Source organism: Scyliorhinus canicula, chromosome 5 (genome assembly GCF_902713615.1).
Source record: "Scyliorhinus canicula chromosome 5, sScyCan1.1, whole genome shotgun sequence".
NCBI lineage: Eukaryota > Metazoa > Chordata > Chondrichthyes > Carcharhiniformes > Scyliorhinidae > Scyliorhinus > Scyliorhinus canicula.
The window spans coordinates 16,278,110-16,297,653 of record NC_052150.1 but is presented as its reverse complement, the minus strand read 5'-3'; the positions used below and the strand labels follow the sequence as shown (position 1 = coordinate 16,297,653).

At 43.4% G+C, this 19,544-nt stretch overlaps 1 protein-coding gene across 1 annotated transcript in view; it reads left to right on the top strand.

The window, feature by feature from the left end:
• cdyl (chromodomain protein, Y-like) overlaps positions 1 to 19,544 on the top strand; it is a 233,207-nt gene that overhangs the window by 209,705 nt on the left and 3,958 nt on the right. The window contains exons 3-5 of the mRNA XM_038796640.1: positions 4,103 to 4,359; positions 14,911 to 15,083; positions 16,983 to 17,193. Coding sequence (XP_038652568.1) covers positions 4,103 to 4,359; positions 14,911 to 15,083; positions 16,983 to 17,193 — 641 coding nt within the window. The remainder of the gene's footprint in view (positions 1 to 4,102; positions 4,360 to 14,910; positions 15,084 to 16,982; positions 17,194 to 19,544) is intronic.

The following is a 19,544-nucleotide window of genomic DNA, read 5'->3' as shown; positions in this document are numbered from 1 at the left end:
AGGGCCATATACCATCCGGGGAAGAGGTTGAGAAGGGCCATCCAGGGAGGAGGTTGAGAAGGGCCATATACCATCCAGGGCGGAGGTTGAGAAGAGCACATACACCATGCAGGGAAGGTCAGAAAGTTTGGCTCTAGAGCACAAATCTGAGAATCATGAGGTAGCAATGCCTTGTGCAGGATGTGGGAGTAAACATTATGCAGATGCGGGCACTTTAACCTAATCGTGCCCTCGAGGGAGGTGTGAAGAAAGCACCTGTTGCCAGTACACCCACCAGGGACAGAGGGAATGGAGAGACCGGGGAATCTGGCGTGTCTTACATTTCTAATGCTTACTACCGTTCTGGCAGCGAGCATGAGCCCCAGTATTTTGCCCCTTGAGCACCCTCTCCTGGATCCTGCTGCAACAGTAAGGAATACAGTACCATCCAATCTGAAACCAGCCCCATGATTTTCTGGAAAACCCCCTGACCCAAGAGAGTTTTCTGTTTGAACATTTTGGACTGCGAATGTTTTGCAGTAAAGGAAAAGGGAAGGTTGCACAACTATCTCTCTCCATGCCTTGCCTGAAATTCAGAAAGCCCTCATCTTGGTATAACTCGTCTGTATTGGAAGCCTGTGAAGCAGAGATGAGAGAGGAGAGATCCCAAGGAAAGATATTCACCAAAGTTATTTTGAAAAGAACTTCCAAGTACTGGAACCAGCATTTCATCTTTGCACATAGGACCACTAGATCAACAGCTCTTGTGTGTGTGTGTGTGTAAAACTCAACCATTTATAACAGTCAATGGTAATCAGTGTCTTTTATTTTCTGGTGAGAGAACTTCAAATATGATTGGCTGCTTATCCTGTACAAGTAAAGGTATTCAAAGTATCCTTGACTTGGCCAGGCCCAGCAATTGATGGATCTTTTAGGGCAGCTTGTTTCGAGGTCAGCTCTGGTAAACACTGTTGCCCTCACCAGTGATCAAAAAATCTGCGCCTTATTTTGCTTTCATGTTGTACATGTAGTTTTGTGTTGGAAGACTGCAGCTGCTCATAGGTAGCTGGCAATTGGATTTCTATAGCTCAAATCCACTTGATACTTGTGCAAGCTTGTAGCTATTTGGATTTGTGTACTTCTGAGTCAATGTGATGTCATGCTTATGGTACATTTCTGTGACCTTATGAATCTGAATGCATTAACTATTCAAAACTGATGCTAATAGTTGAAGTAAATCTTAAAACAAATACAGTGGAAGAAATATAGATCAGACATTGAATAGCAAACTGCATACTTGGAAGCTTAGAACCTATTAAGATCATATTTTGTCTTTGTATCAGATCTGTCCCAAGTAGCTGTTATTACAAACACTTGGTCAGCCCTTAACAATGGCGAAGATACTGAACCAGACGCATAACTTTTTTTTTAAAAGTTTTAATGCGGTGTGGAAACATTGATTTGTTCTGGGAGTGATAATATTAGAAATAAGGCTTGGTTACTTTAAAAACAAACTTGATTAAAACAAAAGAAAGGAAAACAATATTTAAACTTTTTATTACTTCATGTTGTAAGACTAACAGATTATATGCATGATGTGGAGATGCCGCCGTTGGACTGGGGTGAATACAGTAAGAAGTCTTACAACACCAGGTTAAAGTCCAACATGATTGTTTCAAACACTAGCTATCGGAGCACTGCTCCTTCCTCAGGTGAATGAAGAGGTGTGTTCCAGACAAATTCAAAAATGCCTGACAATGCTTAGAATACGAGCATTTGCAGGCAATCAAGTCTTTACAGATCCAGAGATAGGAGTAACCCCAGGTTAAAGAGGTGTGAATTGTCTCAAGCCAGGACAGTTGGTAGGATTTTGCAAGCCCAGGCCAGACGGTGGGGGATGAATGTAATGCGACATGAATCCCAGGTCCCCGTTGAGGCCATACTCGTGTGCGGAACTTGGCTATAAGTTTCTGCTCGGCGATTCTGCGATGTCGCGCGTGCTGAAGGCCGCCTTGGAGAACGCTTACCCGGAGATCAGAGGCTGAATGCCTGCCTGGTGATTGTCGCGAGATGTCCGTTCTTTCAGTGTCGCAGCGTCTGCATGGTCTCGCCAATGTACCACGCTTTGGGACATCCTTTCCTGCAGCGTAGACAGCATTGGCCGAGTCGCACGAGTATGTACCTCGTACCTGGTGGGTGGTGTTCCCACGTGTAATGGTGGTATACATGTCGATCTGGTACGTTTTGCAGAGATTGCCATGGCAGGGTTGTGTGGTGTCGTGGTCGCTGTTCTGAAGGCTGGGTAGTTTGCTGCAAACAATGGTTTGTTTGAGGTTGTGCGGTTGTTTAAAGGCAAGTAGTGGAGGTGTGGAGATGACCTTGGCAAGGTGTTCATCTTCATCGATGACATGTTGGAGGCTGTGAAGAAGATGTCATAGTTTCTCCGCTCCGGGAATGTTTTGGACGACGAAGGGTACTCTGTCGGTTGTGTCCTGTGTTTGTCTTCTGAGGAGGTCGGTGCGGTTTTTTGCTGTGGCGCGTTGAAACTGTTGATCGATTAGTTGAGCGCCATATCCCGTTCGTACAAGGGAGATTATATGCAGTTTCTTCATCTTAACACACCTGTTCCTATTCTGATAGAGTAGAACACTCTATCAGAACATACAGCTCTCATGCCACTTTCACAGAGAGACAAGACGATACTTGCATTGACTAAGCAATTTTCTTCTGTTGGCGACTTGGTCAGAACCCTGTTCCAAAGCCTGCCGCTGTGGCAACTTTTATGACCCCTCTTTCGATTTCCCAAAGCCTTCTCTGTAACTGTTCAAAACAGCAACTTTTCTTTCTTCTCTCTATCTCTCTGCCTGTGTGTCTCTCTCTCTGTCGTCTGTCTCTCTGTCTGTCTCTCTCTCTCTCTCTGCCTGTCTCTATCTTTCTCTCTGTGTCTGTCTCTGTCTCCCTCTGTGTGTGTGTGTGTGTGTGTGTGTGTGTGTGTGTGTGCGTGTCTCTCTCTTTCTCTCTCTCTCTCTCTGCCTGTCTCTCTCTCTGTCTGTCTCTCTACCTGCCACCCAGCCCCTCAAACAAATGTTCTCTCCTGAGGTGGCCAGACTTAAAACCATTATCTGTTTCTGCAAAAGAACTGAACTATGCCATTCATATGCAGCTAGCCTTCCATTTACGGACAAATAAGTCATCAGCCTCTGATGGGGTAATGGCTTATCAGACAAGGTTGCCCCCGAAAGACACTGGATCTTGAGTGGATCATTGTGGCTGAACCAGGGCCTCCTGTGTATTTCCACTAACGAGGTTAGCAAGGTAACTCAGGTTTTGTTCCTCTGAATCTTTTCCTTCAGTCTGTTTATCCCCTAGATTGCCGGTTACATTTTGGGCCCCATTTCTGGATCCAAGTTCCTAATATCTCCCTACCATGACATGACACTAAGTGGACAAATGTAAAGATTAGCATCAAGAAACGGATATGTTATGTCCGTGCATATTCGTTAAAGACGCAAAGGCAATGGAGCAGATGCAGAAAAGGGTCACCTGTATAGTTCCGGGGTTGCAGAACTCCAGTTAGATCGATTGGGGATGTTGGGAGTATTTTCCTTGGAGAAGAGGAGATTGAGAAGAAGTTTAATTGAGGTTCTCAAAATCATGAGGTATCTGGACGGAGTAGATGGGGAAATATTTTTCGGACTGGTGAAATGATTAAGAGTGAGGACACAAACTTAAGGTAATTGACGAAAACAATGGAGACATGAGAAACTTTTCACACAACAAATGATTGGGATCAGGAATGCAGTGCCTTGAGTGTGTGGTGGAGGCCGGTTCACTCGAGGCATTCAAGAGGAAATTGGATTTTCAGCTGAAAAGGAAGAATCTGCACGGTCACGTGAAAGGAAATGAGGGAATGGTACCAGGTGAATTGCTCATTTGGATAACTAGTGCAGAAAGGATGGGTCGAATGCCAGTGCTGTAATAAATCTGTGATTCATGATGTTTTTCAATAGTGTTCTACCATGACTCTTTCAGATAGCCAGCCATTGGTCTTAAATCCATGTTCTCATCAAATAAAGGTGGGATATATCTACTCACACTTTCATGAATATTTTTATTTCTGCAGGTACTCCAACTTTCTTGGATGCTTTGGGAGCTAATGGTACAACTAATATTCAAAGCTCAGTAACAGGGGTTACAGGACACAAGAGGAAATTTATAGATGACAGACGGGACCAACCTTTTGATAAGAGACTAAGGTTCAGTGTGAGACAAACAGAAAGTGCCTACCGATACAGGGATATTGTTGTCAGGAAACAAGACGGGTTTACACACATTTTACTTTCCACCAAGTCATCGGAAAATAATTCCTTCAATCCAGAGGTGAGTAGATTTTTTTCCCCTAATTGTTGCTTTTGTCTGAAGAACAGCAAATCCATTCCAAATACAGGTCGTTGCTTATTTCAGTTACTTTGTTGATCAAGAACATGAGATAAGTAAAACATAGAACTGCAGCACTTTCGACAGGTCCAAAGCACTTAGAGTAGTCACTGTTGTAATGTAGAAAATGCAAAAGTAATCTACACAAGTGTGTACAAACAACAATGTGACGTTCTAGTGATGTTAATTGACAGATAAATATTGACCAGGATCCTGGGATAGCATTCTTGCCCTGAAATTGTGCTTTGGAATTTTTTACATCCACCTCAAAGAGCAGAAGGGGTTTCAGTTTACCATTGCATGTTGAATTACGGTATGGGTCTAGATTTGTATGCTCAGGTGCCTGGAATGGAACTTGAACCCACAGCCTTCTGACTCCAAGACGAGAGTGCTACCAATTGAGCCACAGCTGACTTGTAATCATCAGTCATTTCTTTAATTCAAGCCAGAGGAGCGAGTTCCAATAAGCATGAAAGAATGTCGATGCATTTCTAATTGCAAGTTTCTGTTAGCCGAGTCTTCCTTGTGCAACTTAAAATATACCAAAAATATGCCTAGTTGTTTGGCTTGGTGCACCACCTGTAGGGAAAATGCTGATACTACAATGCTGATTAAAAACAGTTGGATGCACAAAATGTTTAGCAGCTTGCTTTCTCATAAGAAATCCTTTCGGTTCAGCTGTTGCACTAAATGTTGAATTGTCATAAATATGCAATTTGCATAGCTTATTTGTTCCATAGAAATATTCAAATGGAATGCATGTGAACCAAGTACAGATATTCCCCTCACCACCAGGTACTTTTGCTTTGATAAGTGTCTGTATGAACCTTTTGAACATCTGGCTATAAGTATTGTAAGTTATTACAGAATTAGGTTTTGTATTTGTTCCTCTGATGTTGCAGCTTGGACAGTGTGAGAAGTTGGGCGTTTGATGAGTGAGGGCATCTTGAGGGTTAATCTCTTAGCTCCAGTCTTGTTTACAATTAACATTTAACTAAAGTTAACTATTTGTGCTAAATCCAAGTTTCTTCCAGCCTTGGGCAATGATAAACAAGTTCTCTACAGGAGAGCAGCTGTAGTTAGTTAATTAGGTTGGTAGTTTAATCTAGTTTCTGTAGCTGCAGGAGCACTGACTCTTCTGAGAGTCGGTAGTATAAATACAGGAGTCTGAATACAGCTTGCACTGAGTTTGGTATGTACAGAGTGAGAAGCTGGGGCTACAGTGAGTGAGGGAGTTTGCTGAAGAGGGGAAGGACGTGCTCCTTTCTTCTACATTTTCTGCCCTTTAATACAGGGGAAGAAGTTGACAGTGAGTAACTGCTTATTATTCTGCTATTCTACATAGTTTGTGGTTAAATAAAGACAGGGCAGGGGCAGAATGGTGGCACAGTGGTTAGCACTGTTGCCTCATGCCACCGAGGACCTAGGTTCTATCCCAGCCCTGGGTCACTGTCTCTGTAAAGTTTGCACATTCTCCGCGTGTCTGCAAGGGTCCCACCCCCACAACCCAAAGATGTGTCGGGCAGGTGGATTGGCCATGCTAAATTACCCCATAATTGGAAAAATAAAGAATTGGGTACTTTAAATTTATAAAAAGCCATGGCAGGGCAGCTTGTTTGGGTGGGATGTGCATCCTGTGGCATGTGGGAAGTCATAGACAATGCATGCAGGAAGTGCAACCAGCTGCAGAAGCTGACGCTCTGTGTCAAAACTGAATTGGTGCATTTTTAGTGCCTCTGTCAGGCAGAGTATTATGTGGATAGCACGTTTAGGTAACATCGCAGGTTTAGGAACAATTCACTAGGGAGGGAATGGGCGACTGCCAGGCAATCCGAGAACCAGAAAGGTAATGTACATGTCCCCCGAGTTTATCGCGCTAGCTAACTGATTTTCCGTTTTGAGTTCCTCAAGAACTGAAGAAGAGTGAAGTCCGTGATATCATGGGTGGCTCAGCTGCACATGAGGGGAGAGAAAAGAGTGCAAGTGTAATAGTGATAGGGGATTCATTAATTAGGGGAACAGACAGGTGTTTCTGCAGCATGGAGACGTGTCTCCATGGTGGTGAGCTTCCTCCCTGGTTCCAGGGTCAAGGATGTTATAGAGCAACGGCAGTGCATTCATGGGAGGGGAGGGGGGGAGGGTGTAAAGAGAGAGAGCACCACATACCAAAAGAATTGGTGTACAAGGGAGGGCATCGGATTTGAGACATTGGGACCAGTTCTGGGGCAGGTGGGACCTTGGGTACAGATGAACAGAACCCGCACTAACATAGTCACCGAGGTTGTCTGGTGCTATTGGGGAGGGTTTGAACTAGTTTGGCAGGGGTTGGAACCTGAGGGGTAGCTCATTTTGGAATGAGGGAAAGCTGAATAGGAAGCATTAAGCAAAATTAGAAGGCAGGTGGAGTGAAGGCAAGCATCAAGTCAGATCAGAACATGAAATAAAGTTAGAAAGACAAAGTTAAGAGCACTCTATCCGATTGCAAACAACATTTGCAACAAGGTAGATGATTTGAAGGCACTATCAGTATGATTTAGTTGCCATTACAGAGACATGGTTACAGGGTGACCCAAGGATGGGAACCAAAAATTGAAGGATATTTGTCATTTGGGGGAATATGGCAAACAAACATGAGTGAGAGAGAATCTTTGATGGAGGATCAAAATATAAAATCAGGTTGGGTTGAGCAAAAGAATCAAACCTACTGGTGAGAGTTATTTATTTACCACCAAACTGTAGTGGTAATGTTGGGCACAGTATAAATCCGGAACTAGAGCTGCATTAAACATGGGGAATGCAATAATAATGGGTGACTTCAATTTGCATATAGGTTGGGTAAACCTAATTAGCACTAATGCTGTGGAGAATTAAGTCCTGGAGTGTGTACAGGCTAACATGTTGAAGAACAAACAATGAAAGTAAAGGGGTAAATTGGGGATTGGGAAAATACATTAAAAGATTTGAAGTTGGACAGGCAATGGCTAGTATTTAAAGGAGTAAGGCACAAAAGCACAATAGGAAAGGTGAATCAACCGTGGCTAACAGAGGAACTTAAGGATTGCACTATATCAAAGAAAGTGACTTGTAAGGTTGGCAAAAACCCCAGCAATTTAAAATCCAGCAAAAGAGGGCCAAGAAAATACTAAAGTAAAAGACAATTTGAATGCAAGCTAGTGAGAAACATAAAGGCAGGCCGACTGTAAAAGCATCTTTAGGTATAGGAAAAGATTGTTAAGGACAAAGGCTTGTCCATTGCAGGCGGAGACAGGAGAATTTAGAATGGAAAATAAGGAAATGTTGGAGAAAACTAAACAATCGCTTTGTGTCTGCCTTCATGAAGGAAGGTACAGAAAATCTCCCAGAAATAGTAGGAACCAAGGCTTAATAAAGAGGTAATGCTTGAAAAATTAATTGGATTGAAGGTTGATATATCCCCTGGGCTAGATGAGCTACATCCCAGAGTGTTGAAGGAGTTGGCTACAGAGGAGGTCCATTGGTGATTATCATTCTAAATTTTATAGACTGTAATGTAGCAAATGTAACCCCACTAGTTAAGAAGGGAGGAAGATCGAGTTCATTAGGATTACTTTTTTTGGAGGCTAGAAGAATGAGGGGGATCTTGCAGAAACCTATAAAATCCTAACCGGACTAGATGGGGTAGATACAGCAAGGAAGTTCCCAATGGTGGGGCAGAACGGGGGGGGGGGGGGGGGGGGGGGGGTCACAGTCTAAGGATATGGGGTAAACCATTAAGGACTGAGGTGAGGAGAAATTTCTTCACCCAGAGAGTGTTGAGCCTGTGGAATTCTCTACCATAGAAAGCAGTTAGGCCAAAGTATTTCAAGAAGGAGTAAGATATACTTCTTGGGACTAAACGGATGGGGGGGGAACAGGTTACTGAGTTAGATGATCGGCCGTGATCATAATGAATGACCGAGCAGGCTCGAAGGGCCGAATCTCCTCCATTCCAATTTTCTATGTTTCTATGAGCACTACATATGACGTCAGTAGCAGGGAAAACATTAGAAAATATTATAAACAATGTGATACTGGACACTTGGAAAAATGAAATGACTGGCAGAGACAGTGTGGATTTATGAAAGGTATATCATGTTTGACAAATGTGCTGAGAGTTAATTGAAGATGTTACTTGTAGGATTGATGAAAGACAGCCAGTGAATGTGGTGCATTTGGAGTTTCATGAGGCTTTTGATAAGGTCCCACTCCGGAGGTTAGTAGCAAAATTAGAGGGATTGGGGGTGCTATACTGGTACGGATTGAGAATTGTTTAACAGACAGAAAGCAGAGTAGGAATAAACTGGTCATTCTCAGGATGACAGGCTGTGACTAGTTGGGTACTACGGGGATAAGTGCCGGAGCCACAGCTGTTCACAATCTATATTAATTATTTGAACGTAGGGACCAAATAGATTTCCAAATCTGCTGATGACACCCAGGTGGGAATGTTGTAAGAAGGGTGCAAGAAGGCTTCAAGGGAATTTGAACAATCTTAAGTGGATGGACAAGAATATGGAATATAATGTAAATAAATATGAAGTTTATCCACTGGTAGAAAAAGCGCAAAGATAGTGTATTTCATAATAGTGAGAGGGTGGGAAATGTTGTCCACAGGAACTGGTTCTTGTTATAAGTGACTAAAAACTAACATGTAGGTGCAGGAAGTGATTAGGAAGGCAAATGGTATGTTAACTTCATCGTCACAAAGAGCTTTGAGTACAGGAGTAAAGATGTCTTGCTGCACTCAAGAGCCTTGGTGAGATCGCACCTGGCGTATTGTGTACAGTTTTGGTCTGCTTACCTAAGGAAAGACATACTTGCCATAGAGGGAAGGCAATGGAGGTTTGCCAGACTAATCCCTGGAATGATGGGATTGTCTTATTGTGACTCTAGAGGATACAGGTCCAGTTTCATTGATCTCTCCTTATGAGATCACCTCTCATTCTTTGAAACTTACAAAATTCTTACAGGGCAGATGTGGATAAGATGTTTCCCGTGAGTTTAGAAGCAGGCAACACAGTCTGAGAATAAGGGGCAGACCATTGAAGACCGATGAGGAGGGATTTCTTCACGGGGAGTGTGATGGATCTCTGGAATTTTCTAGGGCTCAATCATTGATCATATTCAAGACAGAGATTGACAGATCTGTAGATAATAACATCAAGGGTTATGGGGTAGTGGGGAAAATAGTGTTGAGGTAGATGATCTGTTTGTTTGGTGGAGCAGGCTCGACGGGCCAAATGGCCTACTCCTGTGTTCCCATGTTCTTTAAAAGTTTGTATATATAGCAAAGTATGCTTTTTAAAAATGAATTTGGAGCACGCAATGCTTTTTTTTCCATTTAAGGGGTAATTTAGCATGGCGAATTCACCTACTTTGCACATCTTTTTGGGTTGTGGGGTGAGACCCACACAGGCATGGGAGCAAAGTATGCTTCTATAAGGTTTTAGTATGTGTTTCTCTTGTTTCTCCCCCCCCCCCCCCCCCCCCCCAACTACTTACTTATACATAGATTTACCACTGTTCCATTTATATTATACCTCTGTTTATCTTGTATTTAAATCCTTTCATGGCCCTTACCCATCTTTTCTGACAGTTCCTTCAGCCCCAAACCATCACCACAACTTTTCATTCCTCCGAATTCTGACTTCTTGTGTCATCTCACGTCCTTTCACCCAACACTGGTGGCTGTGATGTAACTGGCTAAATGGCACATTCTTAAAATTTTCCCACTCGACTTCTTCTCCAGCTCCTTCATTTATTTGTATTGGATTTGCATGTTTTTCGGTAAACTGATAACACTTGTCAAATTCACAACAATGCAAAACCTAGGGTTTGTCTTTTAATTGTGAATATTTTAAGTTCATCCTCCAAATCTGTCAAGTAGGTAGTCGCTAAGTAATAGCAAAGGAATAAGTTTACTTTCAAACATATTTCCATTTGCTATTGCAAAACGTCTGCTTTCCTATTCAATAGTCAGGATCCCTCTAACACTATCTTCAGTTACTATTCTTTTGTTGTGGAGATGCCAACGTTGAACTGGGGTGGGCACAGTAAGAAGTCTTACAACACCAGGTTAAAGTCCAACAGGTTTGTTCGGAATCATTAGCTTTCGGAGTGCAGCTCCTTCCTCAGGTGAATGACGAGCTGAATTCCACAACCACATATATAGACAAATTCAATGAGGCAAGATGATACTTTGAATGCGAGTCTTTCCAGGTAATTAAGTCTTTACACGTCCATATGGAGCAGGTTAAAGAGGTGTGAATTGTCTCCAGTCAGGACAGTTGGTAGGATTTCAGAAGCCCAGGCCAGATGGTGGGTGGGTGGGGCAAAGGGCGGGGGGGGAGGCGGAACTTGGTTATAAGTTTCTGCTCGGCAAATCTGCATTTTCACACGTCTTGAAGGCCGCCTTGGAGAACGCTTACCCAAAGATCGGAGGTTGAATGCCCTTGACTGCTGAAGTGTTCGCTGAATGGACGGGAACCTTCCTGCCTGCCGATAGTCGCACGATGTACGTTCATCCTTTGTCGCAGGGTTTGCATGGTCTCGCCAATGTACCACGCCTCGGGACATCCTTTCCTGCAGCGTATGATATAGACAGCGTTGGCTAAGTCACACAAGTATGTACTGCGTACCTGGTGGGTAGTGTTCTCATGTGTAATGGTGGGTACCCATGTCAATGATCTGGCACGTCTTGCAGAGGTTGCCATGGCAGGGTTGTGTGGTGTCGTGGTCGCTGTTCTCCTAAAGGTTGGGTAGTTTCTTGCAAACAATGTACTGTTTGAGGTTGCACGATTGTTTGAAGGCAAGTAGTTGGGGTTGGCCTTGGCAAGATGTTAGTCTAATGCCCCGGCCAATGAAGGCAAGCATGCCGTATGTCTTCTCCACCTGTGTTGCCCCTTTCAGTGATCTGTGGACCTGTACACCTAGATCTCTTTGACTGTCAATACTCTTGAGGGTTCTACCATTCACTGTATATTCCCTACCTGCATTAGACCTTCCAAAATGCATTACCTCACATTTGTCCGGATTAAACTCCATCTGCCATCTCTCCGCCCAAGTCTCCAAACGGTCTAAATCCTGCTGCATCCTCTGACAGTCTTCATCGCTATCCGCAATTCCACCAACCTTTGTGTCGCCTGCGTGGGTTTCCTCCGGGTGCTCTGGTTTCCTCTCACTGTCCAAAGGTGTGCAGGTTAGGTTGGTTCGCCATGCTAAATTGCCCTTCGTGTCCAAAAATATTAGCTAGGTTTACTGGGTTATGTGGATAAGGTAGAGGTGTGGGCTTAAGTAGGGTGCTCTTTCCAAGGCTGGTGCAGACTCGATGAGCTGAATGGCCTCCTTCTGCACTGTAAATTCTATATATTCATCGATGACGTGTTGACGGCTGCAAAGAAGATGTCGTAGTTTCTCCGCTCTGGGGAAGTATTGGACGACGAAGGGCACTCTGTCGGTTGTCTTCTGAAAATGAAATGAAAATCGCTAATTGTCACAAGTAGGCTTCAAATGAAGTTTCTGTGAAAAGCCCGTAGTTGCCACATTCCGGCGCCTGTTCGGGGAGGCTGGTATGGGAATTGAACTGTGCTGCTGGCCTGCTTTCAAAGCCAGCGATTTAGCCCTGTGCTAAACCAGCCCGAGGAGATCAGTGCGATTTTTGCTGTGGTGCATTGGAACCGTCGATTGATGAGTCGAGCGCAATATCCCGTTCTTACGAGGGCATCTTTCAGTGTCTGAGGTCAACCCTGCAGAAGCTCCCTGGCCAGCGGCGCGCTATGGCGATGTTGGACACTGTCCATATGCCCTCTCTCTCGGTAGCCACCATGCCAGAGTCACAATTTTTGAAAGTACAAGTGAACTACGCCGTCAGGGATTCAGACCATCGGAGGTGGAGAATCGTGAGTGGGCCCACTAATGATATGCAAACAGTGTTTAAAGTACGCAAGGAGTGCAACACATTGGCATTTACGAGATGGTGGAGAATCGCAATTTTGACGTAAAATCAGCACCTGCCAAGATTTTGGTGTCAGAAGCTATTCTCTGCCCAATCACACTTCCTGATTTTGGTGTCGGCTAACGGAGAATCCTGCCCCAGATTTTTTTTTTTTGCCTACCTACAGGCTTCTGGCTTACAAATCCAATGATTTGTTTCCAACACATCTTTTTCAGTGAGCCATCTTAAATAATTAATATTAAAGCATTTAGAAACAATGAAAAATATATCCAATGCAGCTGAAGCTTTTTTGAGTAATAATGGGGACAGGAATCGATTGCCAGTATATTAAGTTGGGCGTTGAGCAAGCCTGCAATGCTTGCTTGTAATTTAAAGTAAGTAATAATATTTTGCCATGCACAGTGTGTTGTATGAATACTCTAATTATAGCCATGTTTTGGTGATGTGGGGAAACTGGTTCATTGATGGTTGGACAATGAATTCTTCAAGGCTCAATGATTCTTTTAAGGCAACTTCTTGCGGAGATGTTAAGGAAGCTGAAAAATGTCACACCACATAGTTGTGAGCGTGTATAGTTATCGATTTGTCCAAGGGATGAGGATTTTTGTTTGGTGCAGCACCCTTTGTTGAATCTTTGAATGTTTAGTCTTGTCTGTGGTAGTTTCTTATGTTTTTTGTGCCTATTATTGAAATTTTTCAAATGTTTTGAGAGCAGTTTACAATATCATGTTAATTCTGAGAGTATGTGAGTCAACTGGCAAATTGTGGTTGAACACACACCACACTGCATGAAAACTGGCAGATGTGACCAAGACCAATCCCACTGATTACTTCGAGATCCACCCAGATGTCAGTGACTACTGAGTCAACCAACCTCATTGAAACTCTGCCCCCTCGTGAGAAATGGCAAGTCTTCACTTTCGACGGTATACCTCTGAATTCCCTTCAAAGTTCACCCAAATTCAGATGACTGCTGACTTTGGTGGGGGGGGGGTCTCAATCTCATCTCCTGAGACTCTGTTCCTCTGGATTACCGAGTCTGCACTCCAGCACCAACTCATAGGCACAACTTCAGCTCTTCAGCAATATGGAGCAGAAGACCATTCCTCCAAAGGGTTTCCTTTGGCCCAAAGGCCCTCAGCGCAGAATCATCAACCTTCATCCTTCTCATCTCCAGGGCGTCTCCTGAGCCCTCACTACTTGAAGCCTGCCAATCAGAGCCCTTTTACTGCTTGGAGCCTCTTTCATTGCTCCTGTCCTTGCAAGTTCCTTCACCCGATGACACCTACCCTAGTTTTCTCTCTCTCTCTCTCTTTCTTTCTCTCTCCTCGCTCTCTTTCTCTCACCCTCTGGGATTGCTCTCTGTCCGGGGAATCTTCCTTTATGGCATCCCACTCCTGGATCCCGCAATCAGGTTTTTGTGTCATTGTCTTCCCACACAGATGCACTATGCCCTTGTCCTATGCCAGAAGAACTCCCAATTGCTACACAGCCCACTCCCGATCCATGCATACATGGAAGCTCCTGGGATTTGCAGTCCCTGGACTCTGCTCAGGAATCCGATAAGTTTGGATCTCTCAGCATGCATTTGTGATAATAAAAGTTCACGATTTCTCCCTTCCATTATGAAACTGAATAATGCTGTCGTGACCCTGGGCAGGCCTATTGATTGGCAATGCCATACACTGACTGAAGATTTAGGAGGAATGAGGCTCTGATCCTCTACAGTAAGATCTAAAGAAAGAGATTTTGGGCTTTCTTTACTACTACTCAAACTATTCTGAGAATATTACAGAATGCAATACTTATCGAGCTTTGTTTTGGATCTAAATTGTTACGCAACACACAAACAAAATTCAATGCAAAGCTATCCAGAGATGCCACAAGTAAAATGGGCAACAGAAGTTTGCCCAGTTCAATGTATAAAGGTACAAAGGTAGTGTGATACTGAGTCACACCATGAATGCTGTTATTTGTTATAACTGACGATCAGTATTATTTTGCCCGCATCATATCCAACTGGTACTTTGGAGATCCTGCTGGAACCTTTACTGCTTTTTTTTAAAAAAGCTTTGGACTTGGATATGGATCTCTCATTAGCGATGCTTCCATCCTTTGTTATGAAGAGAAGGAGGAGATGGCGGAGGCTGTATTACCAACACTTGGTGAAGCTGCACTGGAACTAACTGTGCTAGTCCAGGAAACACATTTTTGAGGCTGTAAGGTCTTAAAGCTCTCCGCATATCACCACATTAGAACACTGCTGTTCTTGCCAGGAAATGTTCAACTGAAAATCTCCCAACTCATTTTCCCCAGGAAAAAAGGGTTTTGTACCAATCAATGTCATCATTGTGTTGAATTTCTTTCAACTGGATCCTTCCAGGCACAAGTTACAAGTCTGTAAAGATATGAAGATTTTAATGTGAAATGTGATCTAAGTAAGCGTTTCTGGAAGTAAGATTTTAACAAAAGGTAAAGTCAGTTAAGGTTCTTCATCATTTTTAAATTTGTTTTGTTTACAGGTTATGAAGGAAATGCAAAGTGCCCTAAACACTGCAGCAGCTGATGATAGTAAACTGGTTTTGCTGAGTGCTGTAGGCAGCGTCTTTTGTTGTGGTCTTGATTTTATTTATTTCATTCGGCGATTAACAGATGACCGCAAAAGGGAAAGTATGAAAATGACTGAATCCATCAGGTATGCATTTTCTAGGGTAAAAGAGAAAATGCTGGAAATACTCAGCGGATCGGGCAGCAACTGTGGAGAATTATCGCTTCGACTACCTTTCATCGAAGGGGGACGAAGTTACAGATTTAACACCCTTGAGCAAGTGCAGAGCCAAGTAAATTGGGAGGTGGACTGGAGGGGCATTGGGAAGAACTGAAATTATCCGTGATAGGCTAGAGGGCAGGATTTGTTAAATTACAAAAATAATGATGCAAAGGAAAATAATGAGACAAGTAAAGATACACAAGGTGTGTCCAGGGGAGGTGTAAATGGCAACAACTGAATCAATGCCAGTATATTCTGCGTGGGAAAAGGGGTTGGTAATTATGACAACGTCTCGTATTTTCACAAATAACTGCTGTAATTCTTTATACCTCAGCTGTAATTCTTTGTACCTCAACTGTACCTATCTTTTACTCTATCCATGGTGCCATCACCACCGTGACCTCCACCATAGATTTTCATTCTTTCTACCCCTTTCCTTGATTTGGTGCTTGCTTAAAAACTGTTAAATCTGTTACATTTTACCCATTCTGATGTTCTCTGTGGGTGGAATTTTGCAGTCCTCCCTCCGCTTGGGGCTTGTTTTGGTGGTGTGGGGGGGGGGGGGGGGGGGGGGGGGGGGCAGGGAGATGACCACATAATTTCCCGGGTGGCCGTCCTGCCACTGTTTTCCCTCCCCACCCCCCAATGACCAGTCTCTAACTATAAGCCTTCTCACCCTCACTCCATTTCAGATGCATAAGTGGTCAATCATTGGGACTGGTGTGAAGAGCCAGGTAGGGGGGAAGGGATGGGGGTGGGGGAGGAAAGAAAGAAATGTCAGCTTCCGCAGGTGCTTCCTCACACACCCCTGGCCTCTCCTCCACTGTGAGACCCCCTCACACTTAACTGGTCCTGCCTCTGGGATTTACAATCTGGAAACTGCTTGTCGTCCTAGCCCTGGCCACTGCCACTCTGAAAATGCAGAGATGCTGGTGGAAGTCTTTTCGCCAGCCAATTAATCCTACTCTAAGTATTAAATGACTATGGGGCTGCTGTGGGGATACTTTCCCCACCAACTTTTTGGTGGGGTGGTATGTGCAGGTTAGGTGGATTGGCCATGATAAATTGCCCTTAGTGTCCAAAATTGCCCGTGGTATTGGGTGGGGTTTCTGGGTTATGGGGATGGGGTGGAAGTGTTGACCTTGGGTAGGGTGCTCTTTCCAAGAGCCGGTGCAGACTCGATGGGCCGAATGGCCTCCTTCTGCACTGTAAAATCTATTTTTAAAAAAATATGCCGCCATTTGAAAGATACTGCCAGGCTTCTACACCGGTGCTGTCTGATCTGGAGGATGATTCCATCATTTTCTGTTTCCCTTTGCTCTTGTGCATGCACCTTCTAAGGATCTGCTGCATGACACTGTCGTTGGGATTGTAAATTTCTCATTTTTAAAAAAAAAAAGTGCAAACTGAATCAATTTAAAAATGTTTTGGGCAGGCATTGTGGACATAATTGTAATGATCTAAGATTTTAGTAGTGTATTATGAAAAACTATTTGGATTAGTTCGGCAGTTCTTTCCGATGTTTTGAAAATTTGAAAGAGCTTTTCTTGGAAGATCTTTCTTCTGAACATCCATGATTTGTAAAGTCTAGATTTTGCATGTGTGCATGGGAGGGATTTACAGAAGTAGACTAACCTCGTGATTTGATCTGCCCCATTAAAAGTCACCAATATTATTTAATTAGATGTGAGACTTCCGTTGTGAAATATTGTTAACTTTTGTAAACATTTAGGTTTGTGGCAGTGGTTTACTCATAGACAACAAAATTTGCATATCTATAATCTATTAGAACAGACTGAAGATTATTTTCTCTTTTTTTTTAAGGAGTTTTGTCAATACGTTTATTCAGTTTAAGAAACCAATCATTGTAGCTGTGAATGGCCCTGCAATTGGCCTTGGAGCATCCATATTACCGCTTTGTGATGTGGTGTGGGCTAATGAGAAAGCATGGTTTCAAACTCCTTATACTACTTTTGGACAGACCCCAGATGGATGTTCATCGCTGACGTTTCCCAGAATTATGGGGTTAGCTTCTGTAAGTTGACATTTATTCTCCAACTATCCAAGATACTGTGTATATGCTCTAAAAATGTTGAAACTTTCGGTCCAAAACATTCAAAGTTAACGCCGTTTCAGCACTTAGATGGGTCCTCTGGAAAACAGTGTAAATTCATGGTTGACGTTAGTTGGTCACACTTTGACAGACTTGCCCTCCACATATAAACCTAACGGACTCTTTCAGTGGGTAGCCGTGACATTTTTATTAAACATTTAGGTTTGTGGCAGTGGTGCTCAAACTGTCGATTTACTCAACATGGTTGCTAGCTCTAATGTTGGGCATCTTTTTTTTGAGGCTGCCTTTGCACAATTTTCCGCACGATTCATGATGACTCAGTTACTGAAGCAGTTAATGTCCAAATGCAACAAGACCTGGACAAAACAAGGCTTCAACTGACAAGTGGCAAGTAACATCTGGACCGCACAAGTACCAGGCAACGACCGAGAGAGAATCTAACCATCACCCCATGATATTCAAGACATTATCATCGCTGAATTCCCCATCAGCGTCCGGGGATTACCATTGATCTGAAATTGAACTGGACTAACTAAATAAATACCATGCCTACAAGAGCAGGTCAGAGGCTGGGAATTCTCCTCCTGACTCCCCAAAGTCTGTCCACCATCTACAAGGCACAAGTCAGGGGTGTGATAGAATACTCTCCAGTTGCCTGGATGAGTGCAGCTCCAGCAACACTCAAGCTTAACACCATCCAGGACACAGCAGCCTGCTTGTTTGGTGTAATGTTCTTGTCGGCTGGACTGATTTATTACAAGAACACTTGTAGCTAAAAATATAAACGATTTATTAATATCAATTGTGGGTAAACTGGGCAGCACGGCGCCGAAGTCCCAGGTTCAATCCCGGCTCTGGGTCACTGTCCCTGTGGAGTTTGCACATTCTCCCCGTGTTTGCCAGGATTTCGCCCCACAACCCAAAGATGTACAAGGTAGGTGGATTGATCACGCTAAATTGCCCCTTAATTGGAAAAAATGAATCGGATACTCTAAATTTAAAAAAAAATTGTGGGTAAATTATATACAAGACAACAGTAAAATCATGCACAAACCACCTCTCTTCAGCTTCCTCCAGCCACTGAGGTCAGCTGACTTTAACATTCACTTATATACTAGTGAGACTCCTAGTGGCCAGTCAGTGAATTACAACACAACAATGATATCACTACTATTATAATATAATAATCTTTATTGTTACAAGTACACTTATATTAACACTGCAATTAAGTTACTGTGAAAAGCCCCCAGTCGCCACTTTCCGGCGCCTGTTCGGGTGCACAGAATATCCAATTCACCTAACAGCACATCTTTTGCGACTTGTGGTAGGAAACCGGAGCACAATTTGGTACCCCATCCACAAACATTCACTCCCTCCACCACCGACGCACTGTGGCAGCCTTCTATACCCTTTGCAAGATGCACTGCACGAATTCATCAAGCCTCTTGAGGGAGCCCCCTCCAAACCCACGACTTCTGCCATCTCGAAGGACCAGGGCAACAGACACATGGGGACACCACCTTGGAAGTTCCCCTCAAAGCCACCCACCATCCTGACTTGGTAACATACGCAGTTACCGTTGATGGGTCAAAATCCTGGAACACACTCCCTAACAGCACTGTGTTTGTACCTACACTACATAGACTGCAGCGGTTCAAGAAGGCAGCTCATCACCATCTTCTCGAGGGCAATTAGGATGGGCAACAAATGCTGGCATGGCCAGAGATGCCCACATCCCAAGAATGATTTAAACATTTTAATTTGATCCAATAGTGAAGCAATTTTTTTCTAAAGTCACTGTTATGGCTCCTTGGCAGCAGCTATTTGAAGGAGTTGAAGACTGGGATCCTTTTAATTTGCATATAATAATGGATTTAAATACAAGTTTTCATACCACTGTACCTCTTCAAAATTTAAAGCCTATAACTTCACCTTGATGGCCCAGACCTACATTTATACTGTTAGGATCAATCTACTCCTGTTACCTTGCTATATTTCATCTTGCTTCATTTCTACCTTGGTTTATTCATCTGGAAAGGTGACAGCAGTTTTGAAAGGGAGAGGAAATGATTTACATCGCCTTTATAGTTCTTGGTGGCAGTCCTCCTTCCCCATCTCAGTTCTAAATGGCAAATTATTCTGGGGTTTTTACCTCCTCTACCATTTCCAGATGAGTTCCAAATTTCCCTTTTAGTTTTGAATCTGTTTTCCTTTTGTATAACTGATTAGTAATTAGTATCCATATTTCTCTCTCTATAAATGTCCACCATCTTTATATAACATGCTGCAGTATCATCCAGAGTTATCGGTGT